The 18558-nt window shown below is 45.7% G+C and overlaps 3 protein-coding genes across 3 annotated transcripts; all 3 read right to left on the bottom strand.

Moving 5' to 3' along the window:
* Positions 1-3595: 3595 nt before the first annotated feature.
* LOC133879954 (uncharacterized) lies at positions 3596-6326 on the bottom strand. Its single transcript, XM_062318787.1, has 3 exons — positions 5443-6326; positions 4425-4579; positions 3596-4221 (listed from the first exon to the last, which is right to left on the bottom strand). Exons 1-3 carry the CDS (start codon positions 5987-5989, stop codon positions 3967-3969), a joined length of 957 nt encoding a protein of 318 aa, XP_062174771.1. The 5' UTR covers positions 5990-6326; the 3' UTR covers positions 3596-3966.
* Positions 6327-14093: 7767 nt separating this feature from the next.
* Positions 14094-15844, bottom strand: LOC133878998 (uncharacterized). Its single transcript, XM_062317552.1, has 3 exons — positions 15200-15844; positions 14520-15008; positions 14094-14474 (listed from the first exon to the last, which is right to left on the bottom strand). The coding sequence occupies exons 1-3, from the start codon at positions 15842-15844 to the stop codon at positions 14094-14096; spliced, it is 1515 nt and encodes a 504-aa protein (XP_062173536.1).
* An 872-nt stretch (positions 15845-16716) lies between these two features.
* On the bottom strand, positions 16717-18083 carry LOC133878997 (uncharacterized). The gene is made up of 2 exons (XM_062317550.1): positions 17829-18083; positions 16717-17757 (listed from the first exon to the last, which is right to left on the bottom strand). Exons 1-2 carry the CDS (start codon positions 18081-18083, stop codon positions 16717-16719), a joined length of 1296 nt encoding a protein of 431 aa, XP_062173534.1.
* Positions 18084-18558: the final 475 nt, after the last annotated feature.

The following is an 18558-nucleotide window of genomic DNA, read 5'->3' as shown; positions in this document are numbered from 1 at the left end:
CTATTATTCTGTTATCAAAATTGTTTTAGGAGTTGTTTGTGGTTAACATTTTTTTTCAAAAAAGAAAAACTAAAGGTTTTAATGAATGGATGCATAGGTTTTTTTTTTTTCCATGAGAAACAAACAACACAAAAAGAGAGAGAGAGAGAGTTGGAAGTAGTCTAAGGGTGCATTTGACATTGTAATTTTGTAGGCAAAAAGTGTAATTTTAAACAAAATCGTCGAAAACGAATCGTTTGAAATTTTACGTTTTTAAAAAATTGTGAATCTGCGTTTTCAAATCATAGACAATGAATATATATTTTGAAAATATGTTTTTAAATCACAAATTTTAAAATCGTTATTTTTAAAATTACAAACCCAAATGTCTAATACAATGAAATTCAACTTGCTACTTAGGCATGTTGGTGGGTTTGCACAATTGGGGTTTGGTTGGTTTGAATGTGTAGGTTTTTTGGTAAGCTTATATTGTCAAACAAGGTATAAATAATAGAATGGAGTTTTAATTGAGATCATTTCTTCATGGTTTGCACGTGAATGCTAAAATCCAAGTCAACTCACATCCTACTTAGCTTTCATTTATTAAAAAACAATAAAATTTGTGAGAGGAACGGAACAACGGGATGGTTGGTCATTGGTGGAGATGACTTGACTTGGAAGTAACCATAAAGTATGCCAATGTGTTGCACGGGCGTGTTGGATCTTTCTTTCTTTCTTTCTTTCTTTTCTCCTTTTATTCTTACAATTTTTTTAATAGAGAATGTACTGAGTAATATATATATATATATATATATATATAAGAAAAATATCTAATCACAACACGTTACAGGTCTATTAAGCAGTAAAGATGCAGAATAATTTATTCATTTATTTTCTATGATGAGAACTAGAAGAAAATATATAATTTGAGGAACGATACTTAAAGGAAGAACATGGGAGTGGCTTCTTTTCAACAACTAAGAGCATCTTTAATAAAATAGGTAAATAAAATATTTTTTGTCTCCAATAAAATAGACAAAATTGATTTTTTTTTTTTTTTTTTAGTGAGAATAGGAAATAAGTTCTTTAGTCTATTCATTATTCACACTATAAAGAATTTTTTATTATTTTCTCTCTATTTCCTTCTCTCTCTCTCTCTCTCCCTATTTCTTTTACACTTTTTCCCACACAAAATAATATTTAAATGCAAGTAAAGAGTAAAATAAATAATCTGTTGGAGCGAATATAATATATAAAAAAAACAAAAAACAATAGCTAAAATAGAGAGTTATAATTTGTTAATAGTTATTTTGATTATTATTGCTGGAGATGCTCTAAGTTGTATAAAATATAAATGAATGAATGCCTTATTGCAGAACATGGGAGCGGCCACCCTCCTCCCCATTTAAGACCTCCGAATCTTCCAGTTTTGCGGATGCACGAATTGAGATCTTTTCTAATTATTTGTCCAAATTTGAAAGAATTCGTGCAGGTATCTGTGAGAGACTACTTATGGGAGCTACCTGACCAAATAAAAATTGGGCTGCCCAACCACTTATCTACTCATGTGGGTCCCATAAGTAGTCTCTCACAATTACCTACCCGAAATCTCTCAAATTCGAATAAATAATTGTAGAGGATCTTGATTCTAATTTTGCACACCTTAGAAAAGACATCCAACCATTGGTGTAAGAACACACTTTTTTTTTTTCTTTTATATAAAGAAATGCTACACATTTCTAAATGTATACTTTTGGACGTGCCAATAAAAATCACCGTTAAATTTAATAGTGATCAATCACAAGTCTAATGGTGATTTTAAAAGTCACATCATTATTAGAGGAACACAAAGACCTGTAAAATTACTCGGTAATAAGTCTTGGCAGTTCAATCGCAACAATAGATTCTCTTTTTTTCAAATAAAATTGAGAATATTTATTTTATGATCAAAATTTAAAGTATCAGTAACTAACTAGGTAGTCTAGGTAGATTATGTCAAAGTGTAATAAAATCTAATCTCTCAACTTGGCAATTGATGCTTGTATCCGACTGGATGAGCAAATCGTGCATTGGAAATAAAGGTGTATTTAAGTGGGTCAATTCAGTTAGGTGTGTTTAATTGCTACCACTACTTCAGTTTGTCTAAAGCTATTAATATTTTTGCCTTTATTCCACTCTACCATATGTATTTCTTGTCTCATATGGTAGAGCATACTACTGTGGCAATACCCACAATTTTCACAATCTAAAAGCCTAGTCACATATTTATAAAACAATAAGAGGGATAGATAGTGCACACAGTAATACACACAACAGCTGCCAAATGGTTGGTCTCCTATAAACTAGAGGTGTAAATTTGGACCGGTTATAACCGGCTCCGGGCACTAACCGGCTTAAAAAAACAGGGTTGGTACCTAGAGCCTGAGCCAGGTAAAAAACCCGGTTATAACCAGGTAATCGACTCCGGGTCTATTAATTTATTAAAAAAAAAAAAACCCTACCATTTTACCCTAATATTTAAAGGTTTTGGAGTGTTTTGTACAAAAAAAAAAAAAAAAAAAAAAAAAAAAAAAAAAAAGAAAAAGAAAGAAGAAGCCCGTGATCTATCGATTCAACTAAATTCTTCCTTCATTTGAGAATTTGGTTTCATGTTTGTTTCATGTTTCATCAATAAACCAAATTCTGAGTATGAAGAAGAAATTAGTTGAATTGATAGCCCAGGGCCACTTAAAATAAGCCCAAAAAGTAATTTTTTTAAAAAAAGAAATTACCCGGTCTTGATAACCGGGGTACCCGGTTCCGGAGCGGGTTAGTAAAATTCACTAACCGGGGACCCCGGAGAGGGTTCCTGGTTATTACCCAATAATCGAGAACCCGCTCCGGGTTTACACCCCTACCACGAACCCATTTATTTTTCTTTCTTTTATTTTATAACACTGGCGCAATGTTTATATACGATACATCATGTAACCATCAACGGTTACATGGTCAGTATCGTGAAACGTTGCTGCCCATAGTTACATGTCGGTGGGGAGCATTACTTGTTGAGCTTTTCGCTCATGTTTTGTTTTTCTCCTTTTCACGTTATGAGACGAGGGAGATAGGAGGCCAAAATGCCTAGGCGTAATTAGGAGAAATTGTATTTGCATGTTTCTTTTACATTTTGTTATGACATTAATACGTTTTGCCCTTAGGCTTCAGAAATAGAATTTCATGTTATGCATTTTAGACATCCTTATTTATTTGCTCTAGCTGTTCCTGATATGTAACATTTGTGCCTCTTCTTTTAAAGCATGGTATCAACTAAATCTCAAGAGGAAGCTTATGGTTGCCCTTAAAGCTTTTAGCCAAGTCAAAAAAGTTGAAGATGATAACCTCTACATATTGTTTCTGAATACGCCAATAGTTCTGTTGAGCTGGATATGACACATTGAAGCAACCAAAGACATCCATCTAACATTGCAAATCAAGTCAGAGCCCACAAACTTAGCCAGAGCACAATTTCTTTTTCAAATCCCACGATGAGAACTCCTCCTGTGGCCGACCTTCACTGATCTATTCCTTGATAACACTTGAGTAATTAATGTGATTATACAAATGCATAATTTGGCTAATATTCTACAAAAACAGCAAGCAGTCACTCCCACCTTTATTTTTATCCATCAACTCTCAAAAGTATCTGTATTCTATCCAATTCAAGTACACTTTTGTACAAGTTCATGTTTAAAACATATTCTTTGACACCTCTCTCCCAGTCAAGAAGACCACTGCTTGTCCAACCATCCTAAATCCGTCTAACCTTTCCACTGTCCTGTTTACTTAAGTACAATACCCACAGGCTATGCAATCACAAATCTATACAATTTATTTGTTCAAACTGGGAAAGAAATGACAACAAGAGAACGCTCACTGTTTCTACTTTCTGTGAACATGATGTATCCAGCAGCTCATCCCTGCATCTAAATCTTCGGAGTCCAATCTTAGATCCTAGTCGACAGTCAATCTTAGCACGGAGGCCGTTTGTTCTTTGTCGCCGCAGCTGGTGATCAAGTCCAAGTACTGCATGGCTTCGCGAGGGAGGAGGCCCTCAAGAAGAAAGTTGAACAAATATGAGTGAGTTCCTTGCATCACATCCAAACACTGCTCCACTACCCTCTTCTGTTGCTCTTTGCTCAGCTCCACCGCCTCCATCAAGGGTAGTAAATCTCTGTCCTCCTCTACAAAGTGCTGTTTACAACGCTCCTGGGCACAGTATAAAATTATCCAAATTACCACCAAAGTGTTTGTGGTAGTGAATCCTAACTTGCACTTCAACACTGATAGAAAAGTAATACACACACTGACACACAAGCAAATCATGTTCTATGAATATATTCAATCTTTTATTAGGGCCAAACACTCTCTTTGTGCTTCTTATATGACACTATGTACAGAGCAGTCCTCACCTGCAATGATTTCAGCCGAGTAGAAAGGTTGAAGAGAGCCTCTTGGTAGATTGGGCTCCCCGATTCCAATACTCCAGTAGATTTTATGTCTTCTTTGACGCCATTCATGATGGGTAGGTCTCTAGCATGTTCCTCGTTTGCAGCTTTACATAGCCCTGCGCCATCATGGTCATGTACAAGATCATCAGTAAGTGTTTTCCTTCAAGTATAAGCAACTTTTCACCGCAACACAGTGAACACACACTTTCCTTTTCTTTCCTAGTACTTCTTGTTCCCCTTTGCTTACAAATGAAACATAATATAACTAAAACACATGATATGTTGGATACTGCCTTAACACAAAATTGTATTATTGTTTAGAGAAAACTACAATTAGCCCTTTCAAACTACCATTCAATTTGCAATGTCTCGAAAACTTTTAGTTTTCGCAATGTACTCTACCAATTTACCGCGCAATTTGCAATGTTCCTCTCCGTTAAATTTTAACCGAAGGGTCACATGTGCATCTTATGTGACCCAAAATGACAAAACTACCTTGCATAAGATAAAAAATTCAAAAAAAAAAAAAAAAAAAAACTCCCATGACTGTCATGTATCACCTCTCAGCAAAATTTTAATTTTAGGTAAACTACATTTATCCCTTCAATCGACCACTGGAGTTGTAATGTACCCTCTTTCGTACTCAAAATGATAAAAATACTCCTAATTTTTTTTGAATGGATTATTATTAGATTTTGAAAGTGATAGTGAGAGTGTGTATATCATTACAGTCTTCTTTTTTTTATTATTTATTTAATTTATAGAAAAAAAAAAAATTAGAGAAAAAATTAGAGACATTTTTATGTTTTTGTAAGGAAAAAAAAAATTACATTAGACCGGAAGACATTACAGGGTACATTTAAATTTTTTATTATTATTTTTAAATTTCTAATTTCTAAACGCAATCAGGGTTTAAACAGATGCAGACGTAGTTTTGATAGAGTGCGACGCAAAGTATACGTAACATGGTAGCGCATACCTCGATCAGCCCTATCCAAGATCGGGAAGACAACCCTCTCCTCCATCTGAGCGTGCTCCAGCATCAGCTCCAGCAGCTCCGAGTAGCTCCTCCCGAACTTCCTCATCTCCATACGTGGGCTCCCCACGCTCGGATCAACGCTCCCTTTCCCTCCACGTGCCGCCAGATCCTCCGCCCACCTCACCAGCCTCTCAATGTGCCACGTCATGCTCTTGTGCTGCAGCCCCACCACCCTCACTATCAACGGCGTCGTTTCCTCGTGGTAGCCTTGCATTATCAGAGGCGGGTGCGGGAACCGGGCGTCTATGTACCGGAGCAGCGTCTCGCGAGAGCCCGACACGGTCTCGGACCCCACCTGGAGGGCCGGCGTCTCGGAGGGGACGAACCGGACCGAGACGGCCTTGTGGAGGAGCGCGAATCGGATGTAGGCGGTGAGAGTGCTGGTAGGTGACCCGTACAATTGGACGGTGGGGCAGACGACTTTGACGCTGTCGTGCGGCACGATCTCGGCCGCCGATTTCTTCGACTGCGCGACGCAATTCCCCATCGTCAACGATTGGAGAAAAGAATATGAAGAGAAAATGAGAGGTGTTGGATTTTGAAGCACCAAAACAATGCGTTTGATGGAAGAAAAGCAAGAAAGGGAGAAATGGAGAATAAATTGCGTTAGTTAGCTAGGAAAGTGGTTCGAGAAAAAACCCATCAAATTAAATGAATTGAAAACGACACCGAAAGATACTCTGAGAATTTTCAATCAAGATATTGAAGCGTTGGACGACAAGGCGTACGGAGGAGAGGGGTGGGTGCTTTCAATATTGCGTTATATATATATAGGAAATAAGCTTTGCTTGGTATGGAAGGTAGGGGATTCAATGATTCATTCAGGGGAAACATAAGCAAACGCTCCTTTCGTTGAGCTTCTCCCACGCCTTCTTCTTTCTACGCAAGTCAACATTTCAAGTAGAGCTACGATTTTCTACGACTTAAATATGCAATTTTTTATCATTTTATTTATGTGGTAAGGTGATTTTTCACTTTATTTTATTTTATAAAAATAAAAAAAACTAAAAATTACTAGGGGACTACCTTATCACGTAAACAATATGGTAAAAAGTTGTATATTTAGGTGGTGAAGAATCATATCTCTTTTAAGTCATCCTCCTTTAGAAATTGTCTCCCCCATATTCTCTTTTTTCTGTTTTTCGCTCCATTAATAGATTTCAATTTTCAGACTCTATTTTATCTCTGATAAATGCTAGAACTCTTTTTAATGTTATTTTGTGTCCTTCTGAATGACATAGATTTAATAAAAAAAATTATATCTCAAAAAGTGACTTACGAAATGTAATTTTTTAAGCAAAAAAATTAAATTCACGTCATGAAGGATACCATAAGGACGCTACAAGGAACTTTAGTATTTCTCTCTTTCTTTTCTCTCTTTTATTGGATACAAAATAATTAGTGAAGTTCATTAATTTATAAATCCAAGATTCAAATCTTGATTGATAATACCGGACAAAAATTTCTTTCAAACCGTCTTCAATCCAGTTTAAAAAATTATCTTGTATCTCTTTTTTAATTACAAGGACAAAATTAGGAGAAATTTTGTTTAAAATGCATTTGATCTTCCATCTTCATCATTGTAATTAAAAAAACACATGTAATTTTTACATGCAAAAAGATAAATGACATTCTTATAGATTAAAATAATTAAAGGAAGTTCATTCAACCTAATTTTTGAAAAAAAAAAAACAAATAAATAAATAAAACGCTAGCTGTCCAATACAACGGTGGAAGAGAAAGTTCCTTCAACGGCCATTTATTATCCGCCTCCATTTTCGCTCAAAGATTTTTGTCCTAATTTCAAGTAATATATATATATATATGCGCGCACACAGAGTTGAGGAGAAAATGGAGCCTATTATTTGGTCATAATCGTCATCATCTCATTGGTCGAGGAGAAAATGGAGCCTCTTTGTTTGGTCATAATCGTCATCATAGAGGTCCCACTCAGCTCAACAATCCATCATGCTGAAGGATGAAGTATAATCATATGATGAGTCATTATCAGATAATATACGTGGTAACGGTGCGATCACTAAATGATAGCGGAACTTTTTATCGACATGTGTAGTGAAAAAATTACTCGTGGACAGTTCCAATTTAGTCTTTTAACACACATTATTGCTTAAATTGTCTCCTCCTTCTTCTTCTTCTTCTTCTTCTTCTTCTTCTTTTTTTTTTTTTTTTTTTTTCTGAATATATTTGTTAATGCTGATTCCGGCCGGTGACGTAAGCCCTGCAGTAGGTGGGAATGCCCGACTGGCCTGCAAATATAAAGAACACACTGTGGGTTTCCCCAGTGGTCCTCCTCCAACGCCCAAATTAGTTGAGGAATTTTTTAGAGAGAAAGAGATTGAATTCAGAACTTGCATCCAAAAAAACTTAATACCTGAATTTTTCTATTTATAGGCGGCTGCCCTTGAGGTTAGGTGGGAATATCCCGGCTTTTAGGGAACAGTGACTCCCTGTGCACAAACAGGTCCTAAGTACACTCTTGACAGTGATGGGCAGGTGGGCTCTTTAATGACAGAGCATGGGGATCAGGAAATCCCGGATCTTTGGGGGTTCAGCCACCTAACCAATCTCCTTTATCTGTATCGTCATTATTACCACTTGTCGGTTATCGGAGTTCCCGACAACTCCCGCTCGGATTCGGCCGGTCGGGGCCCCCCATCTCGGGAAGGAGGCTTCGTCGGTAGTGATGCATCTGACACCTCCCGCTCGGTAAGAACCCTCCCCTCTCGGGAAGGTTATTTTATCAACAGTTACCCCCCAAGTCTTTTGTCTCGTGCCCTGAGACGAGAGAGTTTTAAGCCTCCCCCTCTTTGTTTATACGGCAACCCCGCCTTCCGACACCGAGAGGCTGGACGCCTTGGCCACGTGGGATCGTGCTTACCGAGGAGGAAGGCGCGTCATAATTATTTTCGAATTTTGAATTTTTGGGCGTTTGCCGCCCCGCCGCCAGCATTTAAAGCTCCTGACGCGTCGACTGCCGCGTCTAAGATGGTAATTATTGTTGTCGCCTCGAAATCCAAACTGAATCTAATAACCGAGTCGATTGGATTTCCGGTTGTGGGAACTGTTTTTCCCACTATGGTCCGCTTGGGCTTCTAGGTTGCAGGTACCGGCAATCCCCGGTCACAGTGAGCCCTATAAAAGCCTCCCCCTTTCCTCTGCTTTCCATTTCACTTGTTGTCTCCATTCTTTCTGCCTTTCTCCTTTTTGCTCCTCTCGTTCTTTCACCGGTGCACCAAACACCTCTCCAGTATGCCTCGTAAGAGCAAAGCCAGCGCCTCCTCAGTGTTTGTCCGGGCGGCTGCCGGGAACGCGGCTGGGAAGCACGATGAGGTCGCTCCCGGGGGCCCCCCCGTGGTGCTCATCCCTCTTGAGAACCGTCATGTCTCAATCTTCTCCGTACAGAGCGAATGGATTTTACGCAGAAACTACGACATCGGCAACTCGGTCCGTCTGCATTTCCAGAATCCATCGGCGTTGCGTATCTCGGGCGGCGACATTACCCTCTTCCAGAGGATGTTTATGGCAGGTTTGAGGCTCCCGCTTCCCGATATTGCCCGAGAATTTCTGCTCTACCTGAAAGTTGCCCCGAGTCAGATTTTTCCGAACTCGTGGAGGTATCTCTTCGCATCATTCATACTCTGGAGGACCGTGATCGGGTCTCGGATGTCGATTCCGCAGTTTATGAATGTATACCGGCCGGGCATGGATGCCGAGGGGATCGTCAAGCTGCGGACCCGACAAGGTCCTTCATTTATTTTCCTGAAACCCGTCTATTCAAATAACAAAGACTGGGAGAAGCAAGTTTTCCGGGTGTCCGGTGAGTGGGAATGCCCCCGGTCAATGCAAATTGCTGACTCTCAAAGGATTAGCCGGGAATGGAGGGCCCTGGATGGTAATCTGGCGAACCCACCCGAGATCTCCGATGCTGAACAGGAGAAGGTTGCCCGGATGATCGACTTTTGTAACCGGCACCACAAAGTGGAAAATGATTTCGACGTGATCGTCACCGCTAAGTCGTTGAACGACCACCTGGGCTACAAGATCCCCGAGAATAAGGTCCCTCTGGATCGAGCCGGAAGGCCTAAGTCCACGAAGAGCAAGGCCCCAACGGCATCCATCCCGCCTATCACTCAAGGAGGGACTTCGCGGACTCGGGGACCACCTTCGCGGTCCACCGGCGCTGAGGGCTCCCGAGCGGCCGCATATACCATTTCCCCTCCTCGGGAAGAAAGGACGTAGGAAACTTCCCAGGCTCGGGGGCCCGATACCTTGATTGTTGCCGACACCGAGGCTCCCTTATTCCGAGAGGCCGGGGGAGTAGTGATAGAAATGGGCATACCGGATTCCCCTTCAGCGACAGGGGCCGACTCGGCCGAGGAAGCAAATGAGGGCTGCCGAGAGGAGGCACCGGATGCCGAGGTCCAAAGGGAGGCCGACCTGCCTGAGGTCCCCGACCGGAGTCCCAGCCCCGAGGCCCGTCCAGCCACCCTCCTCGGCACCGCACGCCCCCGCAAGGGTGTCGGGACCAAGCGTTGGGCCGACAATCTTCAAGAAGGCGAGGCCCCCAAGAGACCTAACGTGGAAGAGGGGGACGACTTCTTACTCAACGAGATCTCCCTCGCAACCCAAGACTTCGGACTCCCGGAGTTCACCTGGCGGGGTGAGCCCCTTTCTCCCCTAAACACGATCGGTGAGACCCGAGTGGGGAGTGGGGCCTCCCGAGAATCTCCGCCTACACCCGAGGCCCCCGCGTGCGGGGAGGAAACTGCCGAGGTGCTCGAGGTCCCTTCCCCTGGCGTCCGAGCGGAAAACTTTACCTCGGATGCCGAGGTTGATCCCCAAGGCGAAGGGTCTGAGCGACGCACGCCCCCTGACCCGAGTGCAAATGCTGCTGCGGACGGGAATTCGGAAGAAACTCCTGTCCCGAGTACTTCGGGGGCAGGGTTTGAATTCTTAGGCATCCGTCTGCTCGGTGATCCTCTGGAAGCGCTAGCCTCCGTTCTTCCCGACGGTCTTTTTCAAGACGTCGGTAGGACCACGCCTTTCAAGTTTGCCCAGGATATCGTTGAGTCCCAAATAGCGGTACCCTCTTCTCGTGTCTTTTATGCTCTCTCTTCTTCTTTTTTTTTCTTGGCCGTTTCTCACCTTTTTCTTCGATCCAGGATTCTCTTCGATCCGTTGCAGCCTGGTCTAACTTCCTGGAGCACATGCGAGCCAACCCCGACATAGAAACCATTCTCCGTCCCCAGATCAGCCGACTCGAGCACAGCGTGGTATCTCAAGACGAAGTCATTGCCGGCTTGACCCAAGAACTGGCCGACTTGAAGGAAAGATACAGGGTTCTTCAGGCCAGGGCGAGAGTTCCTGAGGCGAGCACAGCCCGTGTTCCCGACTCTACCCCCGTGGCCGGGGCGGGGAACGAGGTAGATCCCAGCGCCGGTTTGGCACCATCACCCAGCGAGCCGGTCAGCGCCCATCCCGAAGTGGAGAGCCTTTCCAGGGAACTGAATTCTATGAGGGACGAGAAGTTGATCCTTGTCGCGGACCTTAACTCGGCGGTCCTCGCTAAGGAAGCCTTAGTTGTTGAGAAGGATGCAGCCTTGGCTGAGAGGGAGGCGGCTTTGGCCGCTAAAAGCGCCGCTCTTGCCGAGAGAGACGCAGCCCTAGCTCAAAGGGATGCGACTCTTGTAGCAAAAAATGCAGCTTTCGCGGAGAGGGACGCGGCCTTAGCCGACAAGGACCAAGCCCTGAGCGATAACGACCGTATATCAGCCGAGAAAGAAAAAGTGTCAGAAGCCCTGGAGAAAGCCGTTTCTGAGAGAGAGCTTGCCGAGGCCGACAGGGATCAAGCCGTCGCCGAGAGAGAATCCGCTCTCGAGAAACTAGAGGGGACGGAAAGTCGGTACCAACGAATTCGGCGGAAGTACCGTCATTACAAGGCCAGAGTTAGGAGACTCACCGAGCAGTTGTCTTTCGTCCCTTGGCTTCGGACTAAAGCCTGGGCATTCGGCTTTCACATCGGGTTTGAGAACTTTCGAGCTCTAGTCCTCCGCTCGGGTCGGCTGCAAGTGCCTTACGAGAGCGTGAGTTCCGACTTCTTGTCGCTTCCGAGTTCCTGTTATTCCAAGCTAATGGATCTCGGCATCGAGTACTTTCCCGACGTTGCCGACTGGAGCAAAGACGCTCCAAATCCAGAGGATGCCCCGGCTGGAGAACCCAGCCGGGATGATGACTCGGGAAACGACCATCCCAGCGGCGTGTAGGCGTGTGTTTTGTTTTGTTTTGTATTATCTTCTTTTGAGCACATTAAATTAAAAAATTTTGAGATTGCTAAGAACAAAGAAGTGTCTCTCTTTATTTTTGAGATAGCTGAGAAAAAAGAAGTTTCTTTCCTTTATCTCTCTTTTGAGATTGTTGAGAACAAGGAAGTGTCTTAGTGCCGACTTCATTGCATACCAGGGGTTGTTTACTTTCCATCCCCCCTAAATAACTAAGGTAATAGTTGTTTCATTACTTTAGTTATTTTACATTAAACTATGCCGAGTTACCAAGTTACCCCCCTATCCGAGGGAGGATAAGAAAAAAAATTTATGCCAAGTTACCCCCCTATCCGAGGGAGGATAAGAAAAAAATTTTATGCCAAGTTACCCCCCTATCCAAGTGAGGGTAACCTAAAAGCTTTTAACTTACCCCCCTATCCGAGGGAGGATAAGAAAAAAAATTTATGACAAGTTACCCCCTTATCCAAGTGAGGGTAACCGAAAAGCTTTTAACTTACCCCCTATCCGAGGGAGGATAAGAAAAAAAATTTATGCCAAGTTACCCCCTATCCGAGTGAGGGTAATCGAAAAGCTTTTAACTTACCCCCCCATCCGAGGGAGGATAAAAAAAAAAAATTTATGCCAAGTTACCCCCCTATCCGAGTGAAGGTAACCGGAAAGCTTTTAACTTACCCCCCTATCCGAGGGAGGATAAGAAAAAAATTTTATGCCAAGTTACCCCCTATCCGAGTGAGGGTAACCGAAAAGCTTTTAACTTACCCCTCTATCCGAGGGAGGATAAGAAAAATTTTTTATGCCAAGTTACCCCTCTATCTGAGTGAGGGTAACCGAAAAGCTTTTAACTTACCCCCCTATTCGAGGGAGGATAAGAAAAAATTTTATATTTATTCGCACGTAATTTTTTGCATCTCCAGACATTCTATTTAAAACATTCGTGCTTACAAAAGGAAAACAAAGGGAATTCAACTGGAATTACATGTAGTATTTCTTCAAGTGTTCTGCATTCCACGCCCTTGGGACAGGCTTGCCCTCCCTGGACTCCAAGTGATAAGCTCCTCTGCTGTGACATTTGACTACTCGGTACGGTCCCTCCCACTTGGCGTTGAACTTTCCTTCGGCCGGATCCCTCGTCATTATGTTCAGCTTCCTCAGCACCCAATCCCCGACTTTGAACTTCCTGGGATCAACCGTCTTGTTGTAGTATCTGGCCACCCGAGCTCGATAAACTTCGTGCACCGCCTGCGCGTTGTCCCTCCGCTCCTACAACAAGTCCAGGCATGCGCTAATCCCTTCACCGTTCTGGGTCGGATCGTAGTGTTGGACTCTGTGGCTCGGGGACCCAATCTCCACCGGTATCACCGCTTCGGTTCCGTATGCCAGTGAGAATGGGGTTTCTCCAGTCGGGGTTCTAGCTGTGGTGCGATATGACCATAAAACTTCAGGGACATACTCAACCCATAGTCCCTTCCGCCTATCCAACTTCTTCTTCAATGTGGCTAACAGGGTCTTGTTGGTAGCCTCCACCTGGCCATTCGACTTGGGGTACATAGGTGTTGAGTAATGGTTCCGGATGCCGAGTTCGGTGCACCAGCTACGGAACGGTTTTCCGTCAAACTGGGCACCATTATCCGACACGATAGAGTAAGGAATTCCGAACCGACAGATGACCGACCTCTAGAGGAAGTTTATGACATTGTTGGCGGTGACGGTTGCTAGGGCCTCAGCTTCCGCCCACTTTGTGAAGTAGTCGACAGCCACCACCAAAAACCTCTTTTTTCCCTTCCTGCATGGCATCGGACCGACCAAGTCCACTCCCCACTTAGAGAACGGCCAAGGCGACAAGACCGACGTGAGCCTCTCGGGCGGGTTCTTCATCACCTGGGCAAACCGCTGGCATTTATCACAACTTCGGACGAACTCCATAGAGTCCCGCGTCATCGTGGGCCAGTAATACCCGGCCCTCACCGCCTTGATGGCCAACATTCTTCCCCCCGAGTGGTTCCTGCAAACTCCTTCATGAATTTCCCTTAGCACATAGTTGGCCTCCGGAGCCGAGAGGCACTTCAGTAGAGGGTGTGAGTATCCCCTTCTATACAGCATGTCGTCCACCATCGTGTAGCGTGCAGCCCGTAGTTTCACTTTATGGGCCTGTTCTCTATGACTGGGTAGTTCCCCGCTTCTCAAGTATTTAATTACATCCGAGGCTCATTCGGGTTCCGGTTCCCTTTCTCGGGTCACCTGCATCATACATAGACTCTCGTCGATCGATGGGTTGGGTTGAACCAGTACTTACCGCTTCATTTTTGCGATTTCTTGGTCGGTTGCCGAACCAGCCCTAGCCAGCGCATCCGCTTGAACATTTCTTTCGCGAGGGATCTTCGTGACCGTCATAGTTCTGAAACTAGATTGTAGGTCATGCACCTTTTCCAAGTATTTGGCCAGTCGGCCTCCTTGCGTGGCAAATTCTCCCGAGATCTGACCAACGACCACTTGTGAATCGCTCCGGATTTTGACATCGAGGGCCCCTACTTCCCGGGCGATTGCCAGGCCCGCCAGTACCGCTTCATACTCTACCTCATTGTTGGTCGTGGCGAAGTCCAATTTGATGGCATACTGGAACTTCTGCTTCTGCGGGCTCTCCAGTATCACTCCCACACCGCTGCGTTGGCACTAAGAGGAGCCATCCACGTGAACTACCCATGGTGGATGCTGCACTGGGTCCTCGGGCTCTGGAGTGTTGCAAAATTCAAGGAAGAAATCGGCCAGTGCTTGGCCCTTAATCGCCGTTCGCGGATGAAACTCAATGTCGAATTGCCCGAGTTCCACTGCCCAGTTGACCAGCCTACCCGACAGGTCCGGTTTCTGGAGGACCTTCTTCAAGGGGTACTCAGTTAGTACTCGGATGGCGTGCGCCTGGAAGTAAGGCCTCAGTTTCCGAGCGGACACAATCAGGGCAAATGCCAACTTTTCTATCCTTGGGTATCTCTCTTCCGCTCCGCGGAGCGCTCTGCTCATGAAGTACACCGACTTTTGCACACCCTTCTCTTCCCGGACGAGAGCTGAGGAGACCGCCGAGGGTGATACAGCCAAGTACATATAGAGGACATCTCCTTCCACTAGTCGACTCAAGAGAGGGGGGTTCATCAAATATTCCTTCAAATTCCCAAAGGCCTCTTCGCACTTCGAATCCCACACAAATGCCTTCTTCAGGATTTTAAAGAAAGGAAGGCACTTGTCGGTAGACCTCGAAATGAATCGGTTCAAGGCCACTATCCGTCCGGTCAGTTGTTGTAATTGTTTCGTGGTTCTCGGTGGTTGCATTTCCAGCACCGCTCGGACTTTTTCGGGGTTCGCCTCTATGCCCCTCTGGGACACCAAATATCCCAAGAATTTACCGGACCGAAGGCGCACTTAGCCAGGTTTAACCTCATTCGGTAACGCCTTATCGTATCGAACGTCTCCTTCAGATCGGAGACGTGATCCCGGGCCTCCACACTTTTCACGAGCACGTCATCAATGTACACTTCCACATTCCGGCCCATTTGCTTCTCAAACATCCTGTTCACCAGCCTCTGATACGTAGCGCCCGCGTTCTTCAGCCCAAACGGCATCACCTTGTAACAATACAGGCCCCGATCGGTAATGAAAGAGGTCTTCTCCTGATCTTCTTCCACCATCTGTATTTGGTTGTATCCCGAGAACGCGTCCATGAAACTCAGGAGTTGGTGCCCAGAAGTTGAATCGACAAGGAGGTCTATGCGAGGCAGTGGAAAGCTATCCTTTGGGCAAGCCTTGTTCAAGTCGGTGAAGTCCACGCACATTCTCCACTTGTTATTGGACTTCTTTACTAGCACGACATTGGCGAGCCACTCGGGATAGTCAACCTCTCGGACGAACCCTGCCACCAACAACTTCGATACTTCATCAGCTACCGCCTGGTTTCTCTCGGGGGCGAAGGTCCTTCTCTTCTGCCTCACAGGTCTAAAGCTGGGATCCGCGTTCAGCCTGTGCACGATGATCGAGGGATCGATGCCGGGCATGTTTTCATGATTCCACGCGAAAACGTCCCTGTTTCCTTTGAGGAACGAGACTATCTCCTCCTTTAGTCCCTCGGGAAGTTGGGAGCCAATCTTCACTCTCTCACCCGGACCTCCAACTTCGAACTCTTCCAAGTCCTCTGTCGGTTCCAGGGACTGTAATTGTTATTTCTCCTCTTCCCCGGCATCTTCAGCGTGGCCGGCCTTCAAGGTGGTGATATAGCACATGCGGGCAGCCCTCTGGTCTCCTCTGACCACACCGACTCCCGAGCTAGTCGGGAACTTCATGCACAGATGGGGGGTTGAGGTTACGGCCCCCAAATCATTCAAGGCTGGCCTCCCCAGGATAACGTTGTAAGCCGACCGCCCTTCCACAACTAAGAATTTTACCATAACCGTTTTCTCCTGGGGGCTAGTTCCTGCCATAACCGGCAGGTCAATAGACCCGATCGGGAGGACCTGCTCCCCGGAAAAACTGACCAAGGGACCATTCACCGGGACCAACTTCCCTTGTCCTATGCTCATCAACTCGAAGGCTGACTTATATATTATGTCGGCGGAACTTCCGGTGTCGACAAGGACCCTGTGTATCTTATGATTGGCGATGGCTAAAGTCACCACCAGAGCGTCCGAGTGGGGGAGCGAGACCCCAATAAAGTCTTCATTTGAAAAAACAATGAGTAAGTCCTCATATTCCTCATTTTCGGCGGTTTCTGGACCGAGTATATTTCGAACTCCTTCAGGTGCCTGGCATAAGCCTTACGCGCGGCACTCGAGTCTCCTCCACCTCCAAAACCGCCGGATATTGTATGAATTTCACGGAGGTTTTCCCGACCAGGTAGTCGCGCTTGACTCCTGCTTCTCTCCCGCCTGTCTCAGTCGGCTGGTCGGTTGTTAGGCTCTCTATCCCGGTCCCGGGGGCGCTCCATCCTTTCCCTGGGCTCTTCCCGATATCTCTGCGGCTGGTTCCTCCGTTCCTCAGGCTGGGGGTTCCGATCGGACCCAGGCGGACCCCGTTGACCCGCCAGGAAACGGACTAGCTTCCCGTTCCGGATAAACTTCTTGATTAAGGCCCGCAAGGACCTGCAATTCTCTGTGCTATGCCCCTTTGACTCATGGAAAGCGCAATAGTGGTCAGCGGTCCTTGGGTGGGGAGTTCCCACTATCTCCGCAGGTTTCTCATATATGGGATCCACTTTAATCGCCGCTAGGACCTCTTCGATGGGCGAGTTAAGGGGAGTCCAGTTGTAATCCTGGAATTTCTTCTTAATCCCGAGTTCCACTACCTCCTGCTTCTTGCGGAATTCCTTCTTCTTCTTCGGCTTGTCCCCCTGATTAGAGGTTTGGCCGGTTCCTTTCCCGAGCAACGCTCGAAGGGTCTCTTCTTGGTTAATAAACTCGTCTGCCCTCTCCATGAACTCATGCAAATAACGAGTCGGCTTCCGGGCGAGATCAGCCATCAGCGGCCCATCTTTCCTGATCCCCTGATAAAGTGCCGAATGCACGAACTCTTCGGTGAGGCTCTCGGTGGTGAGCCTTGCTTGGTTGAAGCGCTGGAGGAACTCCTTAAGGGACTCATCTCGCCCTTGTTGTATCGACATCAAGGTGCCCGTCGGCTTCCTTCTTACAACTCCCACCATGAATTGAGTTACGAACATTTTTCCGAATTCGTCAAAGCTTTGTATGGACTTCGGGGGAAGCCTTCTATACCAATCCCTGGCATTTCCCGACAAGGTCAGCGGGAAGGCGAGGCACGCCACCTCATCAGGGGTCCCCTGCAGTTCGAGGTGAGCGCGGTAGTTGTCCAAATGCTCCACCGGGTCCTCCTGCCCGGTGTAGGTCTTGATATCGGGGACTTTGAACTTCTCGGGGAGGTGGAACGAGGCCACCCGGTCAGCAAATGGGAAAGCCGACTTCTAGAGCAGATCTCCAGCTCTAGATGTGCTCCCGCTATGCTGGTGCTGCGCCGCTTCCGTCAGTAGGTCACACCTCTGCTCCAGTTCTCAATAATCTCCTTGAGCTTTTTGTCCATCCTTTTCGACGTCCTGTTCTTCCGGGGTTTTTGATCCACGGCATTATGGTTCTTCTTTCTTTCTCTCCGTCCTCCCTGGCTGCTCGGTCGCATTTCCTCATCCTGCTCTTCTCCCCCGACAGGCTGCGGGGTTGCCGAGTTTGAATCTTCCCCGTGGTGTTGCTGTAATTCGGCATTCTTCTTTTCTAACTCGTACATCTCATTTTCCATCTGAGCTATTCTCTCATTGAGGATCTCCAGTGTGGGAGACGGTCTTGAGGAAGACTCTCATCCCTTCGGGCACTCTCTCCTCCGGTCCCCCCACGGGCCCCTCAGTGCTTCCGACCTTGTGGTCACCATTCCGGATTCGCAAGCAAGCTTCGCAAGAGCAACGAGCGAGTTTCCACAGACGGCGCCAAACTGTTGATGCTGATTCCGGCCGGTGACGTAAGCCCTGCAGTAGGTGGGAATGCCCGACTGGCCTGCAAATATAAAGAACACACTGTGGGTTTCCCCAGTGGTCCTCCTCCGACGCCCAAGTTAGTTGAGGAATTTTTTAGAGAGAAAGAGATTGAATTCGGAACTTGCATCCAAAAAAACTTAATACCTAGATTTTTCTATTTATAGGCGGCTGCCCTTGAGGTTAGGTGGGAATATCCCGGCTTTTAGGGAACAATGACTCCCTGTGCACAAACAGGTCCTAAGT

This window comes from Alnus glutinosa, chromosome 10, assembly GCF_958979055.1.
Source record: "Alnus glutinosa chromosome 10, dhAlnGlut1.1, whole genome shotgun sequence".
In the NCBI taxonomy this organism is placed as follows: Eukaryota; Viridiplantae; Streptophyta; class Magnoliopsida; order Fagales; family Betulaceae; genus Alnus; species Alnus glutinosa.
Note: the sequence above shows the minus strand (reverse complement) of the source record. Positions and strands in the feature narration are given on the sequence as shown.

Bases quoted from the DNA above. Each gene is read 5' to 3' on its own strand.
- LOC133878997 (XM_062317550.1), bottom strand. From the start codon at position 18,083: ATGGAAAATGAGATGTACGAGTTAGAAAAGAAGAATGCCGAATTACAG. The intron at 17,758-17,828 runs GTGACCTACTGA...GATCTGCTCTAG, and splicing joins TTGAGAACTGGAGCAGAGGT to AAGTCGGCTTTCCCATTTGC.
- LOC133879954 (XM_062318787.1), bottom strand. From the start codon at position 5,989: ATGGGGAATTGCGTCGCGCAGTCGAAGAAATCGGCGGCCGAGATCGTG. The intron at 4,580-5,442 runs GTATGCGCTACC...ATGATGGCGCAG, and splicing joins CTTGGATAGGGCTGATCGAG to GGCTATGTAAAGCTGCAAAC. The intron at 4,222-4,424 runs GTGAGGACTGCT...TACTGTGCCCAG, and splicing joins CTCGGCTGAAATCATTGCAG to GAGCGTTGTAAACAGCACTT.
- LOC133878998 (XM_062317552.1), bottom strand. From the start codon at position 15,844: ATGCCCGGCATCGATCCCTCGATCATCGTGCACAGGCTGAACGCGGAT. The intron at 15,009-15,199 runs GTAAATTCTTGG...AAAATCCTGAAG, and splicing joins CTAAGTGCGCCTTCGGTCCG to AAGGCATTTGTGTGGGATTC. The intron at 14,475-14,519 runs GTGCAGCATCCA...GGCTCCTCTTAG, and splicing joins CTCCAGAGCCCGAGGACCCA to TGCCAACGCAGCGGTGTGGG.